This window comes from Anguilla anguilla, chromosome 4 (genome assembly GCF_013347855.1).
Source record: "Anguilla anguilla isolate fAngAng1 chromosome 4, fAngAng1.pri, whole genome shotgun sequence".
Taxonomy (NCBI): domain Eukaryota; kingdom Metazoa; phylum Chordata; class Actinopteri; order Anguilliformes; family Anguillidae; genus Anguilla; species Anguilla anguilla.
The window spans coordinates 17,722,270-17,746,765 of record NC_049204.1 but is presented as its reverse complement, the minus strand read 5'-3'; the positions used below and the strand labels follow the sequence as shown (position 1 = coordinate 17,746,765).

Genomic DNA, 24,496 nt, shown 5'->3' with positions numbered 1-24,496 from the left:
ATTCGCTGTTTGGAGGAGCAGACTATTTTGGTTAACGAACAGGTGTATCTAACAAACTGGCCACTGTACATTAGCCTACTACAACAGGTAGCTAGCTAGTAGCTAGACTATGCCTACATTGTTAACCTTAGTATTAATGTTCGATAGTTAGCTGGCTATCTAGCAAATAAAAAACGTGCATCATAGTAGTTTCTGAACCATGAATTATAGCTTCTCTTGCTACACAATTTCCAGCAGCTGAAATAGGATACCAAAAAGTCATTTCTACAACGATGAACAGTTTGCCGCCGGCTTTCCGGAACTTTTTACTTTGAGTTCCTTTGTGGAAGTGACGTCAGGCTGTCAACATGTAAGATGGCGGCTCATCACAGGCAGAATGCTGCTGGGCGGAGAAAAGTACAGGTAAATTGTAAATCTTTGCAGTATTGTGGCGTGTACATTTAGACTTTCATATAGTTTGCTCCTTATTCATCCGTAGACAGTATGCATTGGCATTGCCCTAGAATCAGAAAGTGGTCCCTGTAAAGCCCAGCAATGAGGTGGCGCGAAGGGGACAAAAGCTGGTCACTCCTCCCTGCTACGGCTAGCTTGCTGCCTGGCTAATCATCAGCAGCACTGACTAGCTAGCTGTAAACCGAGCAACCGCAATTGCTGCTTGCAAAATAACGCTTTACTCTTACTTCTTGTTGAATAGACAAATAGTGATTTTTTTTCATTTCAATCTACATCATAAAATGGGCAGTGCATTGCTATACATTCCTGTCACTGAAGGAATCGTCTTGCATTCCCTGCCATGGCCCTTGTTGGATTCGGACTGCATGTACAGCCGGTCTTGAATTGATTCAGTTAGTTCACTCTGCTTCACAGCAGTATTGTTTTCATTTACAAGTTGCATTCTCCAATAATTTAAATATATATATCTACTTGCATGAAAAAGGCATTTAAAAAAGCTTATTCTCATGCCGGCAAAGTAGGTGTTAGCTGTATTGCTAGCTTGCTAGCTATCCTCATCGAACACCATTCCGCTAACGTTAGCAAACTTTATTAGTTATACCAGTTAAGTTGCCAGTTATGCTAAAACGATGCTGTTGATGTATATTTTGTTTAGCAAGCAACTGGCTTGGTTTTTATTTGATAGCGAGTTATGACAACATTGGCTTTACTTCGTGGAAGTACAAGATCTGCTAACGGATACAATGTGTTGAGGGTATTCTTTGCTTTGGATACATTTCATTGGACCTAACATGTCTCATTCCTCCAATAAGCATGGAATGAACATGCCGTACAATGCTTTAACGCGACTTTACAACACGTGAATTCAGTTTGGATTATTATGCATAATATCAAATCTTAAATGTTTTTCATCAGAATGTCATTGGTAGATTTCTTGTTTACCAGCTGTCTTGTTATTTACTATTCCATAAATGGGATTGTCCATAGTTCATATTCAGCTAGAATGCTTAATCCATGAATTCATTAAAATGTTTGTTCGTGTCCTAATGAAATTGCCTGCCACTCTCTGCAACCCATCCCAAAAAAAGCAAAAAATAAATAGTTCAACCTAATTAATTATATATGTAGGTATAGTTTTAATTTCTTACCCTAATGATGCCTTGATATTTCTTCCCTGTTTTATTCAAGGGAAATAATATGTACATCTAGGCCTATGATTCGTACTTTTAGATTTTCCCATTTAAATCGAGTTAGTAAAGTGACAGCTGGATTTAATATAACTGGTAAGCACAATGATATTATGTAAAGTGCTTCAAGATATTTGATATGAAGTACTTATTGGACTGGGTGCTTTACATCATTAAGAGTCCAACAGGTTACCAGAACTGTTCTATGTGGTGCAGGATCAGGGACAGGCTAATCATTTTGGTCATTATGTAGAATAGGAATAATAATAATAATGATATAACAGGAACAGGAAAAGGAGCATAGTGTGGGTGCTGCTTGCATTAATGTTTGTATTTCATTTTGGTAATTTGTCCTAAACCCAAGTTGTCTCATTTCAAGGTGATTATGCATGCAGGGACAATGATGGCCAAATTTCAGCTCTGCATTATAAAATTGTGTCCCAAGTGGGAAGTTGTTGTTATGTTGCAGTGTTGAGTGTCATTAGGAACACTAATAAGCTGCTAAGTGATTAAGTCCCCAATACATTTTGGGTTATGAAATTGTATTTCTATTGTTTGTTTTATTTCAGAGCATGCTTAGCCTGTAGGGAGTTTCTCCATATATGAATTATCCAATATAATATGCAACAAGTCATGATGTGCTACCATTGGTATGCTCCTTTTTTTGAGCACATTATTGCTGATGGGGAGGTTTTTTCTTAAGAGGCTACAAACTGTCTTCTTGCAGGTTGATGTACATTGTATTACCAGGTCAAATATTAAGACCTCCACATCTATTACATGTCTGTGTAGCCTCAATGCAATACCCTTCTTCAGAGCTGAAAGATTCTGCCCATGACATCATGAACCTGAATAACTTCGCTGTCCAAATGAAATAAGCCCCCTGTACACTCCCAATGAGCTTCCAAGGCTTGGTTGATTGACACCGGCAAGGCCTTACTCAGGTGGCGAGGGAAATCAGAGTTTTGGCAGCATGGCCCAAGGCACACCAAAGTTATGAGTCTTTGCCTCCAGGTGTCGTACGTCATAAGAGACGAGGTCGAGAAGTACAATCGCAATGGGGTGAACGCACTACAGCTGGACCCAGCCTTGAACCGGCTCTTCACTGCTGGAAGGGACTCCATCATCAGGATATGGAGCGTCAACCAACACAAGGTAAAACCTGCCGTTTGCTCTATAGCTATTCAATATGATACAGTGTTATCAGTGTGGCCATGAACCACAGTAACACTGGTAAATTATTGCTTGCCAAAGCTCTGGGTAGAACAGTGCCAAAGCTCTGGGTAGAACAGTGTTGTTATGTTTAATGTAATGTATATGTATTATGTCTTAGTAAATGTAAAAATGAGCTCATGAAAAATATGTTCTCTGATGCTGCGAATGTAAATCATTCGGGGCCTAAAATGAACAAAAATACGTAAAAATACTGAGTATCAAACAAATAACTTTTTTTCCTGGTTAGGAACCACTTTTGTAGTGCTATGCTTGGTACATGATACAAACATGTATTATAGCACAGTAAAGAACATGCCTGGCAACATGGCTCTTTTGTGTTGCAGCAAGACCCATACATAGCGTCAATGGAGCATCATACAGATTGGGTCAATGACATCGTCCTGTGTTGCAACGGGAAGACATGTGAGTGGAGGACCCAGCCTGCATTGGCTCCTGTCCGTTTCTGTCAGAGCAGTGCACCTCATTAAAAAAAGACTCTGACGGTTGTGAAAACCCCAGCCAGCGGGCTGGTTGAAATTATAGGGTAAATTAATAGATTATGACAGATCTGCTGCTGCGCAGAATCCCCAGCCGCCCCTGATGTCCCTGTTTTCTTTGTCTGCGTTGCAGTGATATCTGCCTCGTCAGACACCACTGTGAAAGTTTGGAATGCACATAAGGGATTCTGCATGTCAACGTTGCGAACGCACAAGGTAAGCAGATATAGAATCCAAACTCAGGCATACAGAGTATCAGTGTGGTCTGTGCCTGGTGTGTATGTGCTGAAGATCACTGTGAGAAACGCTATGAGAGCACAGGATATGTCCCATATTCTTTCTGTTAGAAACAGTCATTTTTAAGTTGCATTTATATAGGATTTATATTTAGAACTGAAAAGGTCGTACATGTATTTTTATGAACATATTGACCTGGAGTAACCTTGTGGTTGTGTTAGCGTTTGGAACTAGGAGAAGAACCTCCTACGTAAAAAAACTGACTGAATTGTAGTGTGTTGTGAATGATTGACTTATTGAACATGTTTTGCTGTGCAGGACTATGTCAAAGCCTTAGCGTATGCTAAAGACAAGGAGCTGGTGGCCTCTGCCGGTCTTGACCGACAAATCTTTCTGTGGGATGTAAATACACTAACAGCACTGACGGCCTCAAACAACACTGTCACCAGTGAGTATAATCCTGCCTTTGAGTCAGAAACTATTGCAGAGTGCTATATAATGATCTGTACATGGGAGGCCATCACGCATATATTTGCTAGAGAACAAAGCTTCTCTTTATTACCTGTTCTTTGTGGGGGAAATGAAACTCTTTAATCCCTGGGATGCTGCTTGCCTGTAGTACTTTAAACCCAAACAGTAATTGGATTTTAGACTGCAGCAAAGGCTCTGTCATTGTGCATTATGCGCAGTATTCTACAAATTTTTTAAAACAATGAGTGTATGGAATAATATATTCAAAGCGCATTTAGAAGATATTCATAATCACATCTTAGTTTCATGCCCTGCGATTGACTGGCAAACTGTCCAGGGTGTATTCCAGCCTCTCGCCCAATGCATGCTGGGATAGGTTCCAGCACCTCCCGCGACCCCATCCAGGAATAAGCGGGTATAGATACTGGATGGATGGAACCTAAGCTTCATGCCCTTAGCTTCAAGCTAAGGTTACCCTCCCGTTTTATTCCTCTGTGCATTTCGTAACACGCAGAAACAAACCCCCGTTTGTGCGTTAATGCAAATTGCATCAGGGACATCAAAGCCCCGAGCACTTCCTACAGATAGTCGGGGAGTGAATGTGGCGCGTTGTGGAGGACCGCGTCGCTGAACAATGGCGGCCCTTCAGCGGCGCACAGGGAGCGCCGCGCTGTAACTGACCGCTGCATTGTTCCGCTCCGCCGCAGCCTCCTCACTGAGTGGCAACAAGGACTCCATATACAGCCTGGCCATGAATCAGATGGGGACGGTCATTGTGTCCGGCTCCACCGAAAAGGTCGGTTCGCACTTTTAATACCTCCAATTTGCTCTTTGTTCGGTGCTTTTTGACTCGGTGAGCCCAAAGTGCCAATTGAACCGAAAAAGCTGAAAATCCATTTTCAAGGACTGTTCATGTACTTATTGTGATGTTCTTTTAAATACCGTGTTGGATGGAGATCTATTCAGCGTCGCCAAGAGCTTTACAATACGATGTACTCGTAGCTGAATTAATTTCCTGTTTGAGAAGTGCCTCTTACTGATGTTATTGGTTCATAAATGTATGAGCATAACGATCGTGATTCAGTGATACTGCTTTGGACACCCTCATTAAAACAGTGAAGGCGTGATTCATGCAAGTTACCAGCAGTGTATTGCTGCAGCAGTACGGCTGGCACTGTTTTACCAGAGATTATTAAAAACTGCATGAGCTTATTTTTTTTCAAAACTCTGTGATGACCTATGTTTACATGTCAGTAAGGCCAAGGCAATTGGTAAAATTAAAAGTGTAATTGTATACCCCCCATGCTTAACTTAATAAAACATACGCTTGTCACTCTTAGTGTGGGTCGAGAGAGAAGTATGAGGATGGGAGAGTACTTAAGATGGCACATCTGTGATCAAGGCATTTAGAGATATTTACTGGTGTGTGATGATTTCTTGTAATACTTTTAGGCAACTGGATATGAATATGGTTAATAGAGTATTGAGTGCTTTCTAAGTGTAAATTGCATTGTTTAGGGATACCGTTATCATCATTTTTTCTGAGAGCCAATGTGGCATAACACTTTGTTGTTGTAATTTGTACCTGTGGTTAACCAACCAAAAAATAGATGATCTGCTGTATATATTTTCAAGATGATTTGGATACATTTCTGCTTTTCCTGTTAAAATGTACCGTCTTAAAAGTGGAAAGCTTTGATTCTCTGATGATCTTTAATGGGTTTGTTGTCATAATCCATTGCTGTTTGCAGACCGTGCAACACAGTGCATCCCTCAAAATTGCTTTTAACATAGAAAGCACCTCTAAGTCAGGTCCTCCATGGTGGAATCCACTCACTCAGTGGTTGACTGGTTGTTGATCCTGTAAGGAATTTACCTTGAGGCACAATGATAAACTGGCGCTGTTGCAGTAATCACTGAGAGACTAGCTCATAAGTAGTACCATCACTCTTGGAAATTGGCACTTGACATAGTTTATTTCATTTCTATCTCTACAATTTAAGCCCAAGGTAAGTAGCCCATTGGCCAACAACTCACTGGTTATTGCGTTGTTGACTGCAGGGGGGTGGGGGGTAGGGGTAGGGTTAGGGAGGGTAAGCGAATTGCACATTTTGTAATGTTTTGCATTGTGCATATCTGTCAGTAGGCCTTTGTGCTTTGTGATAGGTGCTGAGAGTGTGGGACCCTAGAACCTGTGCAAAACTCATGAAGCTGAAAGGACACACGGACAACGTTAAGTCGCTATTGCTAAACAGAGACGGCACACAGGTATGGCTGACCCTGGGGGAGGGCGCGGGGCGTCAGACAGACATCTGAGAGTTCCCATTGTCGTTGGGTCATTTGATCTGCGACATCAATTGCACTTCAAATGCCGTACTGTGCACAGTAATTATCTTCATCATGAGACCTGGGGAGGGGGGTGGGTCATTTAGAAAGTTTTTCATTAATTTTTTATTGTTACATTAACATGTTCTGAAAGGATGCAATTTTATTTCTTGTGGTTGTTTAACTGTCAGAGAAATAATATGACTTCATACTCAAGGCGGAAGTGGCATATATTTGTAAATTGCATAACCTATATGATTTTATTTATGAATAATATGCTTCCCTGGGTTTCTTACACCTCTCTTCTTGCAAAGGCATGATTCTGTGTTGGCTCCTAAAATGTATTCAACTCAAAATCCCGCTTAGATGCTCGAAGGTGTTGTTATGAAAAGGATCCGCGTGTCTGGATCTTGTCTGAAAGCGTCCCGCTCGCGGCGGCTTCTGTTGGGCGCCCCGCAGTGTCTTTCCGGCAGCTCGGACGGGACGATCCGCCTCTGGTCGCTGGGTCAGCAGCGGTGCATCGCCACCTACAGGGTGCACGACGAGGGGGTGTGGGCGCTGCAGGTGAACGAGGCCTTCACGCACGTCTACTCCGGGGGCCGCGACCGCAAGATCTACTGCACCGACCTGCGCAACCCCGACATCCGCGTGCTCATCTGCGAGGAGAAGGCCCCCGTTCTCAAGGTGAGGAGGCCGGGTGGGGGAGCGGGGGCTTGCTCCTGTCCTAATATCTGTCTCTGTTAATGGGATGAAAGCAGTTGTGGGTTCATCCCGATTCGACAAAAATAAGCTTGTGGTCCTTCACCCGGCTTCGGCTTCATCTCTCTATGTTTCGACGGGTTAGGTGGGCAGTGACATAAATGTTTCTGGTTTTCATGTCAACGTCTGGCTTCAATTACTTAATTAGCACTAACAATTGGGCCTGTGCCATCTGACATCTGACACAAATGACTGCCGATGACTGTCTTGAAGTGTTTTGCTGAGATGTAGTCTACGAGTGTGCCGGTGTTGGTGTATACAGCCAATTAGCTTTTTTAGCGTGGGTAAGTGGTGTAAACACAAACTTGCATACGCTCCGGCTCTCCAGGAGTGGAGTTGCCCACCCCTGGCTTAGGAGCTACTTCAGTGACTTTAAGTAATGGGTGCCTATGGAGGTGTGAGCAGTTGGAACTGGAAACAGAATGACATGAATTGTAGAAAAGTTTAAGAGGGCTGACTGACAGTGCGGCTTCCAATCTGTCTAAAGTCTGAAGTGCATCCTCAAATCACTTTCCATGTTTTACTTTACTTCCATGCTTACCTCAAGGCGTCAGGGCTTTTTTGAGCCGCTTGCAGAATCCATATATCATTACTGTGTTGGAGGTGCGCCAGGGAGAAGCCGTGGTAAAGATTCACGTGCAATGACTGCGGCCTCTAGCCCCCCTTCTCTTTACACCAGGCTGACCAGTGGAGGATGGGCTCTCCCTCTATAGCTGGGTTCCTCCCAAGATTTCTTCCCATTTGGAAGTTTTTTCTCGCCACTGTTTGAGGGTTTTCTCCCCACTGGGAGTTTTTTTTTTACCTTATATACCTGCTATTTGGGGGTTCAGGCCTGGTGTTTTCTCTGTTTGCTCTTTTTGCTCTGTTTCTTGCCTTGCTACTCTGTAAAGTGTCTTTGTGACAGTTCTCTGTAAAAACGCTAGACAAATAAAATTGAATTGAACTCTGTGTCCCATCTCAGATGGAACTGGACAGGTCCGCCGACCCCCCTCCGGCCATCTGGGTCTCCACCACCAAGTCCTCCGTGAACAAATGGGTAAGCAGCAGCAGCGGCCGCCGCCGCCTTAGCCCGTCGCCGCGGTGATGCGAGCGGAGCCGCCACCTGCCCGGACCGCTTAGCGCTCCGAGGAGTGACGGCGTCCCGTCGGAGGAGGGGCCCGTCTCTTCCCCCGGCCGCTCTCGGACGGGCCCTGAGCGATCCGGAGCATTACTCATCTCTGACAGCCCCCCAGAGAGCGCTCCCGTTGCGCTCATTAGCGTCCTCGTCCTGACGAGCGCCGTTATGCTGAAAATGATGATGGTGATGCTAACGAGCATTGCTGTTATTATGACTGATGGAAATGATGACAGATCGGTACGACAGATCATCAGTATTATTATAATGTTACTTGAGTAATGGTCATTATAAAGCCAATTGTGTAACTGACCCCAACACTGGACTTTTAAAACTTTGTTCAGCCAGGAGCACAAGTTTATTATGTGTAGTTGTTAGTGTATTTTCACAAATTCTGTGGTATTTATAATTTTATTTGCTTGTTTTGAGATAGTCAAAGACTAAAAAACAGATCGTTGCTGTTACTGGTATAATTCAGTTAATGAATTCAATTCGTTTCCATTTTCATTCAAAAACAATGCAACTGGTTGTATTTCTGTTGAATTTGAGTTTTGTTTCTTACAGAGGACTATTTATACATTTTGATCAGTGCATGTACTTAGCCCTGCTTAATATGCAGTCTTCCCAAATGTGATTTATCGCAGTCTCTAAAGGGCATCCACAATTTCCGAACATCTGGCGACTACGACAACGACTGCAGCACCCCCCTGACTCCTCTGTGCACGCAACCCGAACAAGTCATCAAGGGTAAAGCTCCTCTAACCGGCTCTGACGGGAGGGAGGCGTCACCACCGCGGCCCTTTCCCTCTCACCGGGGAACGCTCCAGCCGAACGTCAGATCCCATTAGCAGGCCGCTCCGCGAGGGGGCGGGGGAGGGGGGGGGGGGGGCGTGCCGCTGCGTCCAGGCGTCCGTTAACGACACGCGAGCCGGCCCTGGGTTCGGCCGTGTTCCCTGGAGGGGGGGGGGTGGGGGGAGGCGTGGAGGTAAAGAGAGCCGCAGCAGCTCGTCGCTAACCCGCTGCTGCCTCACAGCGCTCGCGGTGACACAGCAGTTTGCGCGCCGTGCAGCGGGGGTGTGTGTAATCCGCCCGTCTGCATTGAATAAGTCACAGGCCCCGCGTGGTGCTGACTCGGGATCAGAAGTGGCGTTTCTCATTACGTGATTCAGCAGAGAGCACGTTCGTCCGTGCTCTCAAATCATTAACATAAGCTGTAGCAATGAGTACTGATAAATATGATTTGGTATTTCATATTGGAGAGAAAAAGAGAAAGAGGGGGGAAGCATTATATTAATATAACATGCCCACAATGTACAATAACATACCTCTGTGTTTGTTGTAAAAGCAAAGGTGTAAAACTATTTTTAAATGGAACAAAACCACCTGATAGGTATTTTCAGGTCATTAGTGTTTTTTCCTGTTTCCATATTCTTTAATAGCAAAGTCCTGGCAAAATTCACACTGTCACACTGTCCCTACACTGATTGCAAATACTCTCGGCACATCTCTTTGTACAGAACTATTTTGTGCCTTCTAAGTCTGGTTCAGAAAAGTAATCGAAGATCTTGTGACATTGCTACACAGCTGGTCAAATTGTCTAGCTTTCACATTGATTTAGCAACAGCAGGTGTTGCATATATTCGCTGGCTTTCCTCTATATTTCTGAGATTGCAGAGTGACACTCCGATGTTATTTGACTGCATGAGTAAAACAGATGTTGTGTTCACTCATTTAACGTTGAAATTAACATACGCAGCATAGATGAATCATGCTGCTTTGACCATTCTCTGTTTCTCTGATGTTTTTTGTAATATATACGAAAAGTGCCGCATTCAAATAAATGGCCTTTAGTAACAATTGGGTGTAAAACAAAAATCAGATGAGTCATAAACTTGTGACAGTTGTTGTGAAACTAAGCAATGATGTGCATAACATTTGGGCTTTGTGTCCCATTAGATTAAATGGTGATGAGCCAGAAATGTGGTCTAGACAAGGTTGAAGAAAAAGATAAAGAATAGACAGATTAGCATAGAAGAAAATGTCTCCATTTTAAATATTAATGTAATATGTGCATTTTATAAGTAGTCTCCTTGATTCTCTATTGTGTTTGTAAATTCATGAAGCTAAGACAAATGGTGAGATTAGCAGTTCATCAGCACTACAAATGGGCAGAGTGAAGATTAAAGCATCCAGATTCTTTTAAGTCTCACATGAAAGAAATGGAAAGCATTTGAGGAGATTCATATTTAGAGAGCAACGTGCCCCCCACTGCACCTGTTGACCGTTTTACGCATGTTTGTCCTTAAGGTGGAGCCAGCATAATTCAGTGCCACATTCTGAATGACAAGAGACACATACTTACCAAAGACACAAACAACAACGTGGCATACTGGGATGTTCTAAAGGTGCGTACCACTGGCTGCTTTCTCAGTGCTTTCTCATTACTGTCAGATGACATTGTTTGACGTCATTTGAATATTGTTATTGTTTCATCTTATCCAGGCATGCAAGGTGGAAGATTTGGGGAAGGTGGAGTTTGACGAAGAAATTAAGAAGCGGTTCAAGATGGTCTACGTGCCAAACTGGTTCTCCGTTGATCTTAAAACAGGGGTGTGTTTCCTAACTGATGTGAAGCTCCAGCCCAAAATTTGAGTTGGTTTGCGCAGTATGATTTCTGAACAGCTTACTCACCCAGAATGAGTCACTCTGGCCAGATCTCTTCCCTACCCTGGGAATGCTATTTGCCAGGTCTGGCAGAAGTACTCATAAAATGCACTTATTTTCTCCTTCATTGCGAGTCACTCTGGATAAGAGCATCTGCTAAGTAATGGAATGGATCAAAATTCAGCCCATGAATTCTGTAAGCTTTCTAAAATTGAATTTGGAATCTGTCAAGGATCAGCAGTGTATTCAGTGTGCTTCTCATTAATTATATTATCACTTTCCTTCAGTGGGCTTGTGTTGTAGCCTTTATAGGCATCTCTTTTAAGCAGTCTTTACTGATTTCGTAAACTGTGATTGTCAATTAAAATATATTTTCTACAACTAATGTAAAATAAATAATCTTGACAAGCTGCTCTTACCAGTGCCATTCAATTTGGGTACTGATGATAACCGACAAAATGTCTGCAGTATCTAAATTGTACCAGCCTGCATCCAGTCTATTCCTTTGAGGTTTATCCAGGTCAATAATTTGCATTGCATACTGTTGATGTGTCATGACCCATTGGCAATGTTTACATGTTACCATGTAAAGTAAATTCAATTGGCAAAATCACTGAAAAGCACTGTGGGTCATTCTGTGCAGGGTACTTATGAATATGGGTGGGGTTTTCTTTTTTGTTTGTCTTCTAATTCATAGATGCTGACAATCACTTTGGATGAGAGTGACTGTTTTGCAGCATGGGTCTCTGCCAAGGATGCTGGTTTCACCAGTCCAGATGGATCTGACCCCAAATGTAAGTTTGAAGCTTCAGGCACCTTCACACAAAATAATGCAACACTTCCTTTACATTGTTATTTGATGGCACAATCATAGAATTTAGTTTAACTTAATTTCAATATCATTTAGATAAAAGACCACACTGTTTGTTAGAATTAAGATGGATTTTCTAGATTCCTCTCACCCTTTGATTCAATTTGAACATATTGTGTAGTTGGGATATTTGAAAGAAAATGTAATGCTTTTCATGTCCATTAGCAATACAATGCCTGAGTATATAGAGATATTTTAGTGACTGCACAAAACAATGCAATTGTATCACATGCAATGAAAAGCAAGCTTTTGAGAGGCGCTGTAGCACCAGGGCACAGGGTGCCGTAGCAGTTCCGTAGCTCACGGCTGGTGTCCTCTTTTGTGGTAGTGAATCTGGGGGGGCTGCTGCTCCAGGCTCTTCTGGAGTACTGGCCCAGGACGCACATCAACCCCATGGATGAAGAAGAGAATGAGATTAACCACGGTAAACTGACAGGCACCCGCAGCCAAATCCAAATCGGGAGAAACACGCACTTCTCGTATCTTTTTTCTTTTGGAAGCTGTCTTTCTTTGGAAAGAGTTTCAAAAAAAGTTGGGAGTTTAGTCCATAAATGGATAATGGATGGTTGTCTGAAAAATGAACCTCCAATTCATCATGTAGCTTTCATTAACTGAATATTTGTCTAAACATTGAGGTAGGATTGTGGAAAAAGCAGGTTGCTAACTTACTAAATGAACCCAAGAAAAACTGAATGAAGCTGGAGACACCAAGTCACATAACAAGGCAGACGTAAATATTTGTCTGGCGAAGAACTATTGTTTTGTAATCTAAGAGCCATTTCAGGTTCCTTCTGTCTACTGGCTCTTGTCACGTCATAGTTTGTAATAAAAATACATTTTCTTTCCATGAACACCAGTTAACGGTGAGCAGGAGAACAGGATACAGAAAGGAAACGGTTATTTCCAGGTGCCACCACATACTCCGGTCATCTTTGGAGAAGCAGGAGGGAGGACTCTTTTTAGGTACCTACCCATATAGAAACCACTGCAGATATATCTTCGGTGTTTTGTTTAAATGTATGAGATAATTTTATACTTTCTAAATGTACTTATTAGTATGGTTTTAAAAGATTGCCGCGTGATGCTGAAGTTCTGTTCCCCCTGGCAGCCAGATGGCGCTCTGCTCAGGCCTTCCCATTGTCTCCTGCAGGTTGTTGTGTCGGGACTCAGGCGGAGAGACGGAGTCCATGTTGCTGAACGAGACCGTCCCGCAGTGGGTGATCGACATCACTGTGGATGTGAGCACCCTTTACCAATTCTGGGCCTCAGGGTGCCACGTGTGTAGGTTTAAATTTGCATGTGCATGGTGGCAAGTCTTTGGAACCAACATTTTTTTAATCAAAAATATTTTATCAATGATAATTGATTGAATTGTTTCCTAATTGATGCTGCAATCGGCCAATTAGAAGAAAAATTCAGCCAAAAATAAAATAAATGTAAAATTATTTTTACTGATTGCAGCAAAATGCCCAGAACACTACGCAGAGCACCCACTTTATAACATTACACTCCTAATTTTTCTCGGTGACGATGGGGAAAACTCTTGTCGAGCTCAGGCTCCCAGCGTTCTGAGTGAGATGCTGGTGAAATACAATTTGTTTTGCAAAGCACAAAATTGTAAAAATACTAAATTTCAAGCTTATAAAACAAACATATTTGATATATTTGGTATGTAGTATTACCACAGTAAACATAAGTGATGGCATTCCAAAATGGGGTGATTTAAAAAAATGAATTGCTTATTCTAATTAGACTATCACCATCCAGAGAATGCAGATTAGTTGTTTAATTATCGTCATTTGAACAGAGCAGTCACAGGACAGTACTGTTGTAACTATTGCCTTGATTTTTGTGAAAACTTACCGTATCTTTTTTTTCTTTCTTTGCAGAAAAACATGCCTAAATTTAACAAAATCCCATTCTACCTCCAGCCCCACTCCTCTTCAGGGGCAAAAACATTAAAGAAGTAGGTTTCCTTGTATTAATCTCAGTGCTTCAAGTATGATTGAAGTGGAATGCAAACTGTTTAACCTGGCAGTATTTAAATTTTAAGTTTATAACAACAAAGTATCAGAATGTGTTTTTTTCTTCTCCCGAGCACTGATTGTTTTAAGTCTTTGTCCTTCCTTTCTTACCGAGTTTGTTCAAAGCTATCCTTATATTGTGCTTATTGACTACTTTCTGTTGCCTACAATAAAAACAGCAACCAAATGAGTTCCAAAAGCTGTCCAAACAAATTCCCATTTTTGATTTTAGGGATCGTCTCTCGGCTAGCGACATGCTGCAAGTTCGGAAAGTGATGGAGCACGTCTATGAGAAGATCATCAACCTGGACAACGAGTCGCAGACCACCAGCTCCTCTAACAACGAGAAGCCGGGAGAGCAGGAAAAGGAGGAGGACATGGCCGTGCTGGCCGAGGAAAAAATTGAGCTGCTGTGCCAGGATCAGGTGGGCGCAAACCCCCAGACGTCCAAAATCTTGTCTTCGGTTCCTCTTGTTAAGTCATTTTTCTGCAAGATTGTTCCGTTTTGTGGTGAGATTCCAGTTTCAGGTGTACTTTCTCTTTCCAAGGTTTTGGATCCCAACATGGACCTGAGAACAGTTAAACATTTTATCTGGAAGAGCGGCGGGGATCTGACTCTTCACTACCGGCAGAAGTCGACGTGAGCCAAAGGGGCAAGAGTCTCGCCACCTTGCAAGTCGCCTCCCCCCCAAACCCCCCCCCCCCCCCTCGCCGCCAGCCTGGACTTCCCACTCATCGTACTGGTTCCATGAGTAGTACTCTAGAAGCCACACTCAACCCTGGGTTAGGTGTTACTCTGATCGACCAGGCCCACAACACATTTTTACTCCACAGAAGTCCGTTCCTTCTGTAACATGCAAGTGTTATAGAAAAACCGCTGCTCTCCAAAACAGCTACTTTGCAAAACGAGAAGAGAACACGTGGGTATGTGGGATTTATAGTGCCGTATGTACAGTGGATGAGTTTAGACAAAAGTAATATCCAGGGATTTTTAGTTTTTATGATTTATGTTTTTTTTTTCTTTTCTTGCTTCCCAAGTTGTTTTTGTATTTAAGATTATTATTATTTTTTTCATTGTTTTGAGGGGGCATGTCCATTTTGAAGGACGCCTTGTTGGTTGTATGTCCATTTTCATTGATGCGAGAGGCAAACCGCACGCTTTCCTGGTTTTGTTTATCTGCGTACATTCCAGACACGTACCCATTCCCAATGATGAATCACTGTCAATTCTGTCTTTGTGTAAGGGTTATATTAATGACCCAGACATTCAGGCAACAGTACAGAACAATCAAGTGTTTCACTGAATGTAGAGGAGTGATGGGTAATCAGCTGGCTTGTGTTGCATCATTGGCTGCCGGTTTCATAGATTGAGGACAGATTGTGAAGGTTGGATGGGGTTCTCTCATCACAAACATCTTCTTGAGCTAATATTGATGTGCAGAGGGTCTCTTTACTGTAAATAATCTGTTCTTACTTTTAGGCAATTTGAAATGTTGTTTTATTTTGGGGGGGAAGTTATTTTCCCGGTATTACCCATGACTGCCTGCTGTAAAGCATCAGCCTAACTGTCGCTACTCATAGAAACGAGTTCTGTCTGCCATGAATGCTTTGTGGACAACATGGAGCATCGGCTAAACAGGAGAGCAACAGTCGGCCCATCTTTATGCAACACCAACTGCTCTGCAAATTGAAATCTATTGAATGACAATGGGAATTGCACAGTGTTATAGCAAATGTATTATATTTCTGGTGGAAAAAAAAATCATTTGGGATTAGTCCAAAAATAAAATTTTAAAGGCAACTCAAAAATCTAGTTGTTGTATAAGCTGTAAATGAAGCAAACTAGGGAATATGTAAAGCTGCCATCTCCTCAAGCCCTGTATTATGCTCCCTGTGTTGATTAACTATATGTAGTATATTTTGGTTTAATAACTGCTAAATAAATTGACCAATATAAAAAGTGTGAACAAACAATTATTTTAGTTCTCAGTGGTGCTAATCCTGCTTATATTGTACAGATTCTGAAGGAAGTGGGCTGTTCTGAGGTATTGCTTAGAAGGGGAAATTTACGATTTCATGATTTTATTCCCTAGAAAATCCAAGCTCTAACAAAGATGATTTTCTGTACTTGAGCTTCATCAGTCCTAAAGTGGTTTTGAGTGATTGGTCACCAAGGACCTCAAATCTGGGAAATAGTATGCCGACTTCAAATGAGATATGCTTTTAAAAAGCTTTTATAAAACCCTAAATTCAGGGAATATATAGACTTGATATAGGACTTTTACTATATCATGAATAAGAAAATATTTGTCAGAATTATGTGTTTATGTGGAAGCCCCCTAAGAATGTTTGAGTGACTGAGGTCAAGGCCGAAGAAGGACCTAAAATAGAGTCTCTAAAATTGTGAAAGTTTTAAATAGGAAAGTTGGTATATTTAAAAATGGTAAAAAGTATTTTCATTTGTAACCCAAGTGATGCAGTCAAAACCAAAAAGGAGCATTGTAACTTCAGTGATTAGCATTACATTTCCACTACCAAGTAAAACAGAAAGTGATTTGAAATGGCCAAATTTTTGCAGGAGTCTTCAAATTTTTCTCACTTTAGCAGTGACTGTGCTTCCATCTTGCCTAATGAAATTTGGGTAAAATGTACTTTTCTCCCATGTGAACGACTAATTATTTGTAGTTGTCACTCATTTATTACAGGTACATGATCTAACTTGTTACACTTTTTTTAATTAATTCCGCATTTGTGGAATGAAGCCCCCATATTTGTGTTTATTGAGAAGTAACTCCCTGATTCATGTGGTTCCACTGGTTTTCTATTACACGGACACATTCAAACCTGGCCTCTAACGCCTGATCAATAAAAAAAAAATGTTTCACAAAATCATAAATCTGTGATCTCCTCCATTCTTGCATGGTTATACAGGAAAGTAGAAGTATGAGCTTACAGAGTTATAGCTGTAAGAAAGATTACACTTCAGACACCTGTTCCAGAAATACAAACTGAGTGTATAAGCCCACACATCAAAGCAGTTTGATAAAACTCGCATCCCTGGCGCACACAATAGGTGCACGAATGTTTTACCTGACAGTCAGCGAACACTGAATTGGCTGTACAACAGCCAAGGAAGTAGGTGCTCACTGGCTATACAGCATGTAGCCTAAAGGTTGTTGTGCATTTGACAAGTTTTCCTTGAAGTTCCAAGGTCAAGTTAATCAAGAGTAAGAGTTTTGTCATATCAATTGTTTGGAAATCAAGATCAAAGAAATATAGAAATTATAAACATTTCACATGAGATTTATTTTCAATTTTCACGGTTAAGTTAGCATCATCTTATTCAGTGCATCAAGGCCACAATCAATCCAACCTCCTGCATCAAAATTTCAAGTCAAGATACAGATTCAGCATTTAGTTATTTTGCTACCTTCTACTTTGACCTGCAAAAAAGCAAAAATTTAGTTTGACATGCGTTTTAATCCACCACCCATCATCATTACTTGGAAATAGTGCATTGAAAGCATATTGATCTATAGTTCTCCAAATAATGATGACCGTTTTGGAGATAAATAAGCCTTCTAGTATTTTTGTTCTTTCGGAATAAACTAGTGAATACGCAAAATACAATATTTAAGGCAGAATTTTGCAGGCTTTAAATTGACTTTAAATTGAAATATTTATGAATTGCATCCTGTCACTCAGGAACAGGAATTCCCGAGATGTCCACTTAATGCATAGACAACAGTAGTGCACTGAAAACATGCATTTGTAGATAGACTGCACGTGTAAGTAGAAAGTGTTGAGACAAGGACTTTGGCATACCATATACGGTATAGTTACTCAGTGCTGATATCACATACATTACACAACCTTTTTACTTTTCTGTTCAGGTTAATTAGGTTATCCTGCTTATTTAAGGTAATTTCCTGCATAAGGAGTACCCCATAATTATTTTACTGAAATAAATTAATCAAAGAAGAACATGTCTTGTCATACAAGATAATCCATGTTTCATTCCATTATATGATTTCTAGCTGAATTCATGTGTGCTGCACGTAACTTAAAAATGTCGGACGGCGGGCAAAAGTTTAGTAAGGAAATCAAAATTACCTGTAAGAATTTATGTATTACTAATTCAGATGTTTGTGCTTATCAACTGGTTGCAGACGGGTGAACTGGGTGCAGTGAATAAAGATTGTAATGTATTGCAGAAGCTGCTCTGAAGCTGTAAAAATTAGCATGTTCAAGTTTAATTTATTTGTCACTGGCTAAAATGGTACACCACATCTTTCAGTGTTCTTCCTCTCATTTCTCCTAATCGATTAGTCATGAAGACAACTCTTTAAATTGCACATAGGACAATATGAACAGAAACATAGTGTCTTTATACTCAAAGACAATGAGTTACTTATAAAACATACCAAACACATATATTACTGCGGAAGTGGCCTTTACAATACCGATGCAGCGAACAGCATTACCATAAACACTCAAAATGTTCATTCACATTTTTAAAAAATAACATGAAAGCAAGTCCAACAGTTAAACTTAAAAGGAATGACATGGCCATTTCCTTGTATTTAGAACAACTAACATGTAGTAGACATCCAGTGTTGGTTAAGACAAATGTTTGTGTCGTACAAATTAAAGGGAAAAAAGGGCTTGCAACTTCAATAAGAAATACTTCACCTTCTTAAATGTCTCTCACAACTTTGCCATGTTTTTGGCACATACACAAACATCCTCTATAACATATGTAATATCCAGCATTAACCTCAATTTATTTCATTTATAAAGCAAATCTGTTTACCAAATATGTTTTCTTCATTTTAACCTTCTTCCTGTCCAGTGCATTTTTACTTTTTTTTTCTTTACTTGAAGAATATCAAATAATTGTAACATTTGTCATTATTACTGGTGTATAAAAATAAATTGTTCGACACAGAATGTTAAAACATAATAAGCATAACTACAAACTTTACAGGCTGTGCACAGAAATGCCAGACTGTTATTAAAACATTTAAAAATGGTTCCGATTAATTTCAGAGCTCTTCCAAAATCAAGAACCGAAAGAAACATAGAAGGCTTCTTGTATCAAACAGAAGCTAACAAACTCCCTGCATTATTGATTTGAGGAAATTCATGTTTATTATTTGCTGAGCTTTGGCCTGTAAGGTACTGGAAAATTGCTATAGCGACTGGATGTTATGCTCACTAATAAGGCAAAGTTTGCACCGTTCATTGACACTGAAATTATACATAATTTCATAAACAGAACTGAATTGCTCACTTTGTCTTGTTTACATTTGCTTGAATTTGAGAAAGGTCAATGTCAACCTACAGTGCAGAACTGAAAGTAAAGTTACATTACACTGCTGCATCCTTATACGAAATCTTGTGTTCTGAAATGACAAATTTACTTGTACGATACTCTTAAATGTCATAAAACATCACATGCAAATTGTGTATGAAATAGATTTAATTATATAGTGTTAAGATTAATATAATTTTGTTATATTTTGAGGTGTGTCAATTTATAATAGGCACTAAGTTAATTGTGATATTGCACACTGTCTTTTTTTTCTCTGTGTTACAACAAAGGGAATAAAATTAAATATATCCTATCACAAATAAGCAAGACTTTTGTCATGTGCTATTGTGCTACATTCAGTTTTTAAGATAACTGCCTATGTGCATAAAATTATGACTTCCCAATCTCCCATTCTCCAAATACACAGCAAACCCCCCTATGGCTAATAGCTTTGAATATGTAATTAAAACCTTAGATGGCAGAGTCATCGAATAAGAGCACACTCAATCTTAGCCTTACACCTTGTTGTCACCGGTTACTTTTTCTACTTTCCACCAAATCCAGTGGGCAAGCACATCAGTAAGCTAAGGTTAGTTTGCAGAAGCCAGAGGAGTCCCTACTGTAGGACTGAGTCTGAAGCCACAGTTTGTTCACTAGCTTCACTGTCCTGGGCATCAGGCTCTGGTGGAACAAGGTCCACAGGCTGTACCGGTGAGCTGATGTCTTCGGACACCACTGCCCCAGTGACATCTGGATAGACGCTGTCACCAGAGGGGGAGGAGTCGAGGGGTGGGGAGGGGGAGGAGTCGAGGGGTGGGGAGGGGGGGAATCCCATAGCCTGGTCGATGGCATGTTCCTGACCACCCACTTCCAAAAGGTTTTCTGGGATTGCAGATGGCCCGTCACCATCTCCCAATTCCTCTGATTCATGGAGAAAACATGAGTCATGTGAAAGCATAGAAAAGGGAATTGTTTTCCTCAAACATTCAGAAAAAGTATATAAAATAGTACAGAGAATTTTCGGCCATCAAACTCAGCCACAGAACACATTTGTGTGCCACTCATTGATGTTTGGATGCTCAAACTCACCAATTCCAGTGTGATATTCAGGAGTGAACGCCCCCGTGTCACTGACAAGCTGGGAAGTGCTGGAAACATCAATGGAGGAGACAGGAAAGTCCTGTCTTTCCACCATATCTGGGATGTCAGGGACCAGAACATCAGAGAGATCTGAGACATGGCATAATCAGAGAAATGATTCATGAATTTCTGAAGGTTATGGCGGTTATGAGCATCTAGAAAGAAGTCACACATTGAGTGTCTTTTGATTATGATTATTATTTATGATCACTGATGCTCAACTCAGAACTGATATTAGCTACCCTAAAATCCAATCAGAAAACAAACAACAGCAACCACACGTGGGGAATTAAATAGTGATTTGTCTGTAGGAGTATCAAGCAATGGACTATCGCAACCACGGTGATTGTTAAAAAACTCACCAGGATCCATGACTCTCTGGATGGGGGGAGGCAGTGGGGTGTCCTCAAAGGGCTGAGGGAAGGCCTGTGTTTCCTGACCCAAAACTTCCTCCCCCCTCTCTACCTGATCTGGAGCTGCCAGTGATACCTGGAGTTAGGAGAAAGACAACATTTACAATGTACAAATAAGGTCCATCACCACACTGTGCCCAAGCCTGAATTTAAAAACGACAGAATTAAACAGCCTTCAGTCTGTCAATTCAACCTGAAACATTCTATTGGTTATTAACCTACAACATCTGTTTCAAAAGTGTCCAAACATTTCAGGCAGTCAGTATTTAACTTTACATATGTAATATGACTACTTATCCTGTCAGTGTTAGAAGTGTTAACAGTGGTTCACAGCAACAGCATCTTGACACCGGAATAATCTATCTGAACAAACAGATTAAGAATATGAAGAAACAAAAATGCACCTCCGTATAGCCATTAGTTGGGCTCTCTGGCATGTATTTTTCCTCAGATTCAACAGAAGGGGGTGTGATGTCGCTTGTCTTCAGGGACGCCGAGCGGGTAGGGATTCTGTGCAAGTAGCCATATCCAATGCCACAGCCTAAGCTGAAAACAGGAAATGTTCATTAGTCTTTCTCTATATGCTTGAGATGTTTAAAAACTTTTTTCCCCCCCTTCGGGGCTCAGTACACTAATGACTGTGAGGCCCTGCTTAAATTGCATATTACTAGGGCATTACATACTTGAGTTTGTGTGTGCTAACACAGCATAGGGCATTCTAAAGATTCACCACTGGCTCTCACTAGGATACAGAGATAGAGTCCATATGGTGCTTCACTGTCTTGGGGAAACACGCTTTTCTACCTATCCCTGAAGTTAAATATTACATTATGGTAATCGATGTGGAGTGGGACTCAACAATGCAGTGCAAAGAAACCTGAGCTTTTGGTTGGGCAGTGATGGGCACCCCCTCTTCTTACCTTCCCTCTCCCCCCCAAGCTCCATTGGGTGTGACCACTACTTCTCTACACAGGTCTGTCTCTGTATTGTACACCAGTAGCTTGAGAGGCTTCCCCTCGTGGGACTCGATCAGGGAGAAGAAGTCTTCAGACTGTAGACACAATAACCAAGTGGACAAAATCACACTCAATATTAGTTTTGAATAAAGCTGATATAAAGAGAAAGTGTGCAGGGTGTAGTGCGAACTCCCAGACACCAGTCATACGTAACAGGGGGAGGGGATATCTTAGTGGATATTGGAAAATATTTTCAGTCCCTTCGTAACTATTACACCCTCAACACAGAAGAGACAATTGTCTCCATTAAACCGATAACTGCAGAATAAAGTGGTAGGTGGAACAAGTTGGAGATTCTCTACAGGAAGGATGGCTTTGCAGATCTCAAAGACCAGGGTAGTGTAGCCCTCATGCATGTTGAAATACTAGTACCATAAGGATAGTGGAATAATTGTAAAAGAAAGCTGAGAAAGGGCCAACCTAGCCCTGCTCTGGCTTTGCTGAGGTGATCAACATTATCTGTTGAAATGGTATTTTATTTGTGCAACAGAGACTGGTTAAAAACTTACATCCTGCAGAACCTGGTCAGCTCCAACAATGAAGTCTATGTGTGCTTGAAGTCCTGCTAGAGCAGCTGGGGAACTAGGATCCACATCCTAACATAAAAAAATAAAAATATTAAGTCAAGTGCTCTGCATTTAAAGTATTCTTTCTAGCATGAAATTATAATCTAGCATTTTTTTGTTCAAAATACCTCAAATACATTTCAAACATGCTTCTACAATCAATGCACTGATTAAGTTCCTCTGACAGAAAACATTTCCATTCTTATCTCATTTTGTGAGATGTCATCATGCAATAAAATATAAAACATATTTTTATATTTCACCACATGGAAGAATATTTGCGCAACAAATGTGTCTGCAATCCGTACTATTCCTCACGAGGAGCTAGAACAGCCAAGGAAGGGAGTGGATTCAACAAAACAATGAAGTAGAGTGCACAAGTAAATCTCAGGTAACAAATAACCACACCCTTTGACAGTCATTAGATAATAATCTCTAGAGATGGTGAGTTGTCGTTTGTGACCACAAAGCTCAGAGTTCCAACTTCCTGATAAAACCTTTATTTGTATATTAACATGAATTCAGGTTTCTGTTTGTGGGGGATTTTTGACAGTTATTAAACCAAGCCTCATGAAAACACACCAAGTGGCAGTCAGTTAGTAAATCATGTAGCGTGAAATATATTTTGATAAATAACTGTGATTATCGCTGACTATTTTGTGCAGTCAATGAAGTGCTTGATATCATTTTCTGGACTGACTCACCAGGATATGCCAAACATTTTCATTGGCACCTTTAAAACTGCAAAACCTGACACTGGCTCCCAGTAGGCCCTGTCCTCCCCACATGTTACTGGGGACCACCTCCAGCTCCCGGATCCTCATGGCTTTGATGCTGTATACCTCCAGCTTCACTGGTTTTTCCACATTGGCTTTGAGCAGGTCCTTGAGCATGTCATTCTCCTTGTTCTTTGGGAAGAGAAGAGTCACTTTAGCCCCTGCTCTATTGAGTAATTATGTTTATTGTCATTTGGCAGATCAATTATTCAATGCAGGGTCTTATATGTCTTCCTTCCAGGCTAAATTATGTACATACATTTACTAAGTTGTTTAAATCGTTCTCTATTTTGTCAAAATCACCAAAGAGACAATGGCGTCTTAACTATTGTACTTTCTAAAGTTAAATTTAAAAAATGTCAATTTCCCAGCATAGACACAAAAGTACAGATTAAATTGTAATAGCTTTACTTACCAGTCTAGTATTTCCAATTGATATTATGAAATCAAAAAATGGTTCCAAACCAGCCTTCTCTGCGGGTGAGTTCTCTTGAACCTATTATAAATATTTCTATGTAAGTATGGTAACAATAAAAACTAAAGGTTAAATTTACAGCTGTTAGACTGTCTACTGAACAGCAGGCTGTACTAGATATTAGACTATCTACCGTTAGCTAATGATAGCTACGTTGGCATCTAGCACAACCTTTGCAATGCAGTCTTTGAACAGTTCGCTTCAAATGCGTCGAATAGTCACTACTAGCAAGCTATCTATGCCACTAACGATAAAACATTTTAAGCTATTAATGTATTCTACTTGTGCTAGCCATTTGATTATCATAAAATTAAGCTGAATATTTACATTTCACACGTCAACATCGGATACCGGCCACTTGTCAAACAACTGCCACATCAGCAAGCAAGCTAGTTAAGTTAGCCAACTTACCTTAGGAGTATAGCTAGCTAGCTAAAAAGTTGAAAACCCAAAGCTAATCTTACCCCATGAACATGGTAGCCATCCGTCCCTCCCTCTGGTGCATCCGAGCTTTGAGATAACCCCATTTCGTCTTCGTTATTTTTTACTATTTAAAGCAGCTATACAAACTGTATTTGAAATATGGACAGCTACAGTGAAGAAAAAAGAAAGATGAATTCATGAAGCCATGTACCTTGCTTGACAGCAAATCAGCTAGCAAGCTACATTTAGCTATTTACTTTTGCAGGAAGATAAGACTAAAGTAACAAATACCAAACGCACCGATGGCGATGCAGTGGTGAAAACGCTCTCCCGGTGATGTTGCTTGTAAGATACAATTTTAGTGTCACATATAAGGGTAGAAACTAAAACTAATGTACTTAGACACAAAATAATGCGCTAATGTACCTCAAACAAAAACCTAGACGAAAATGTCTAGTTTGAGCAAAAAAAGAGTACTGGATTCTAGATGATAGTTGTTTAGCTTTTTGTGTTTGATTAATAATCCTGTCTTTACTCTGGCCAGAGGTTGTGTAGC

The 24,496-nt window shown here is 40.8% G+C and overlaps 2 protein-coding genes across 4 annotated transcripts; one reads left to right on the top strand and one right to left on the bottom strand.

The window, feature by feature from the left end:
* Positions 1–310: 310 nt before the first annotated feature.
* Positions 311–16,713, top strand: LOC118226323 (WD repeat-containing protein 48). 2 transcript variants are annotated; one of them, XR_004765021.1, is made up of 20 exons: positions 311–402; positions 2,655–2,795; positions 3,200–3,278; positions 3,486–3,568; positions 3,908–4,037; positions 4,768–4,856; positions 6,227–6,328; positions 6,845–7,069; positions 8,106–8,180; positions 8,903–9,005; positions 10,566–10,663; positions 10,761–10,868; positions 11,620–11,716; positions 12,122–12,217; positions 12,651–12,756; positions 12,944–13,031; positions 13,683–13,759; positions 14,050–14,242; positions 14,366–15,213; positions 15,261–16,713. XR_004765021.1 is itself a non-coding variant. In XM_035415866.1 (19 exons), exons 1-19 carry the CDS (start codon positions 355–357, stop codon positions 14,459–14,461), a joined length of 2,034 nt encoding a protein of 677 aa, XP_035271757.1. In that variant the 5' UTR covers positions 311–354; the 3' UTR covers positions 14,462–16,713. The 2 variants fall into 2 exon arrangements, 1 of the variants encoding a protein (XP_035271757.1); XM_035415866.1 differs by having other exon boundaries at positions 14,366–16,713.
* Positions 16,714–17,104: 391 nt separating this feature from the next.
* Positions 17,105–24,460, bottom strand: LOC118226325 (Golgi reassembly-stacking protein 1-like). Of its 2 annotated transcripts, none has more exons than XM_035415869.1 (9): positions 23,982–24,460; positions 23,458–23,538; positions 22,971–23,174; positions 22,210–22,296; positions 21,605–21,735; positions 21,089–21,230; positions 20,634–20,760; positions 20,221–20,361; positions 17,105–20,052 (listed from the first exon to the last, which is right to left on the bottom strand). In XM_035415869.1, the coding sequence occupies exons 1-9, from the start codon at positions 24,042–24,044 to the stop codon at positions 19,748–19,750; spliced, it is 1,281 nt and encodes a 426-aa protein (XP_035271760.1). In that variant the 5' UTR covers positions 24,045–24,460; the 3' UTR covers positions 17,105–19,747. The 2 variants fall into 2 exon arrangements, with proteins under 2 accessions (XP_035271760.1, XP_035271761.1); XM_035415870.1 differs by having other exon boundaries at positions 20,221–20,328.
* Between the last annotated feature and the right edge of the window lie 36 nt (positions 24,461–24,496).

Bases quoted from the DNA above. Each gene is read 5' to 3' on its own strand.
- LOC118226323 (XM_035415866.1), top strand. From the start codon at position 355: ATGGCGGCTCATCACAGGCAGAATGCTGCTGGGCGGAGAAAAGTACAG. The intron at 2,796-3,199 runs GTAAAACCTGCC...TTTGTGTTGCAG, and splicing joins GGAGCGTCAACCAACACAAG to CAAGACCCATACATAGCGTC. The intron at 10,869-11,619 runs GTGTGTTTCCTA...TCTAATTCATAG, and splicing joins CCGTTGATCTTAAAACAGGG to ATGCTGACAATCACTTTGGA.
- LOC118226325 (XM_035415869.1), bottom strand. From the start codon at position 24,044: ATGGGGTTATCTCAAAGCTCGGATGCACCAGAGGGAGGGACGGATGGC. The intron at 23,175-23,457 runs GTAAGTAAAGCT...CTCTTCCCAAAG, and splicing joins CAATTGGAAATACTAGACTG to AACAAGGAGAATGACATGCT. The intron at 21,736-22,209 runs GTAAGTTTTTAA...TTGTGTCTACAG, and splicing joins CTGACCAGGTTCTGCAGGAT to TCTGAAGACTTCTTCTCCCT.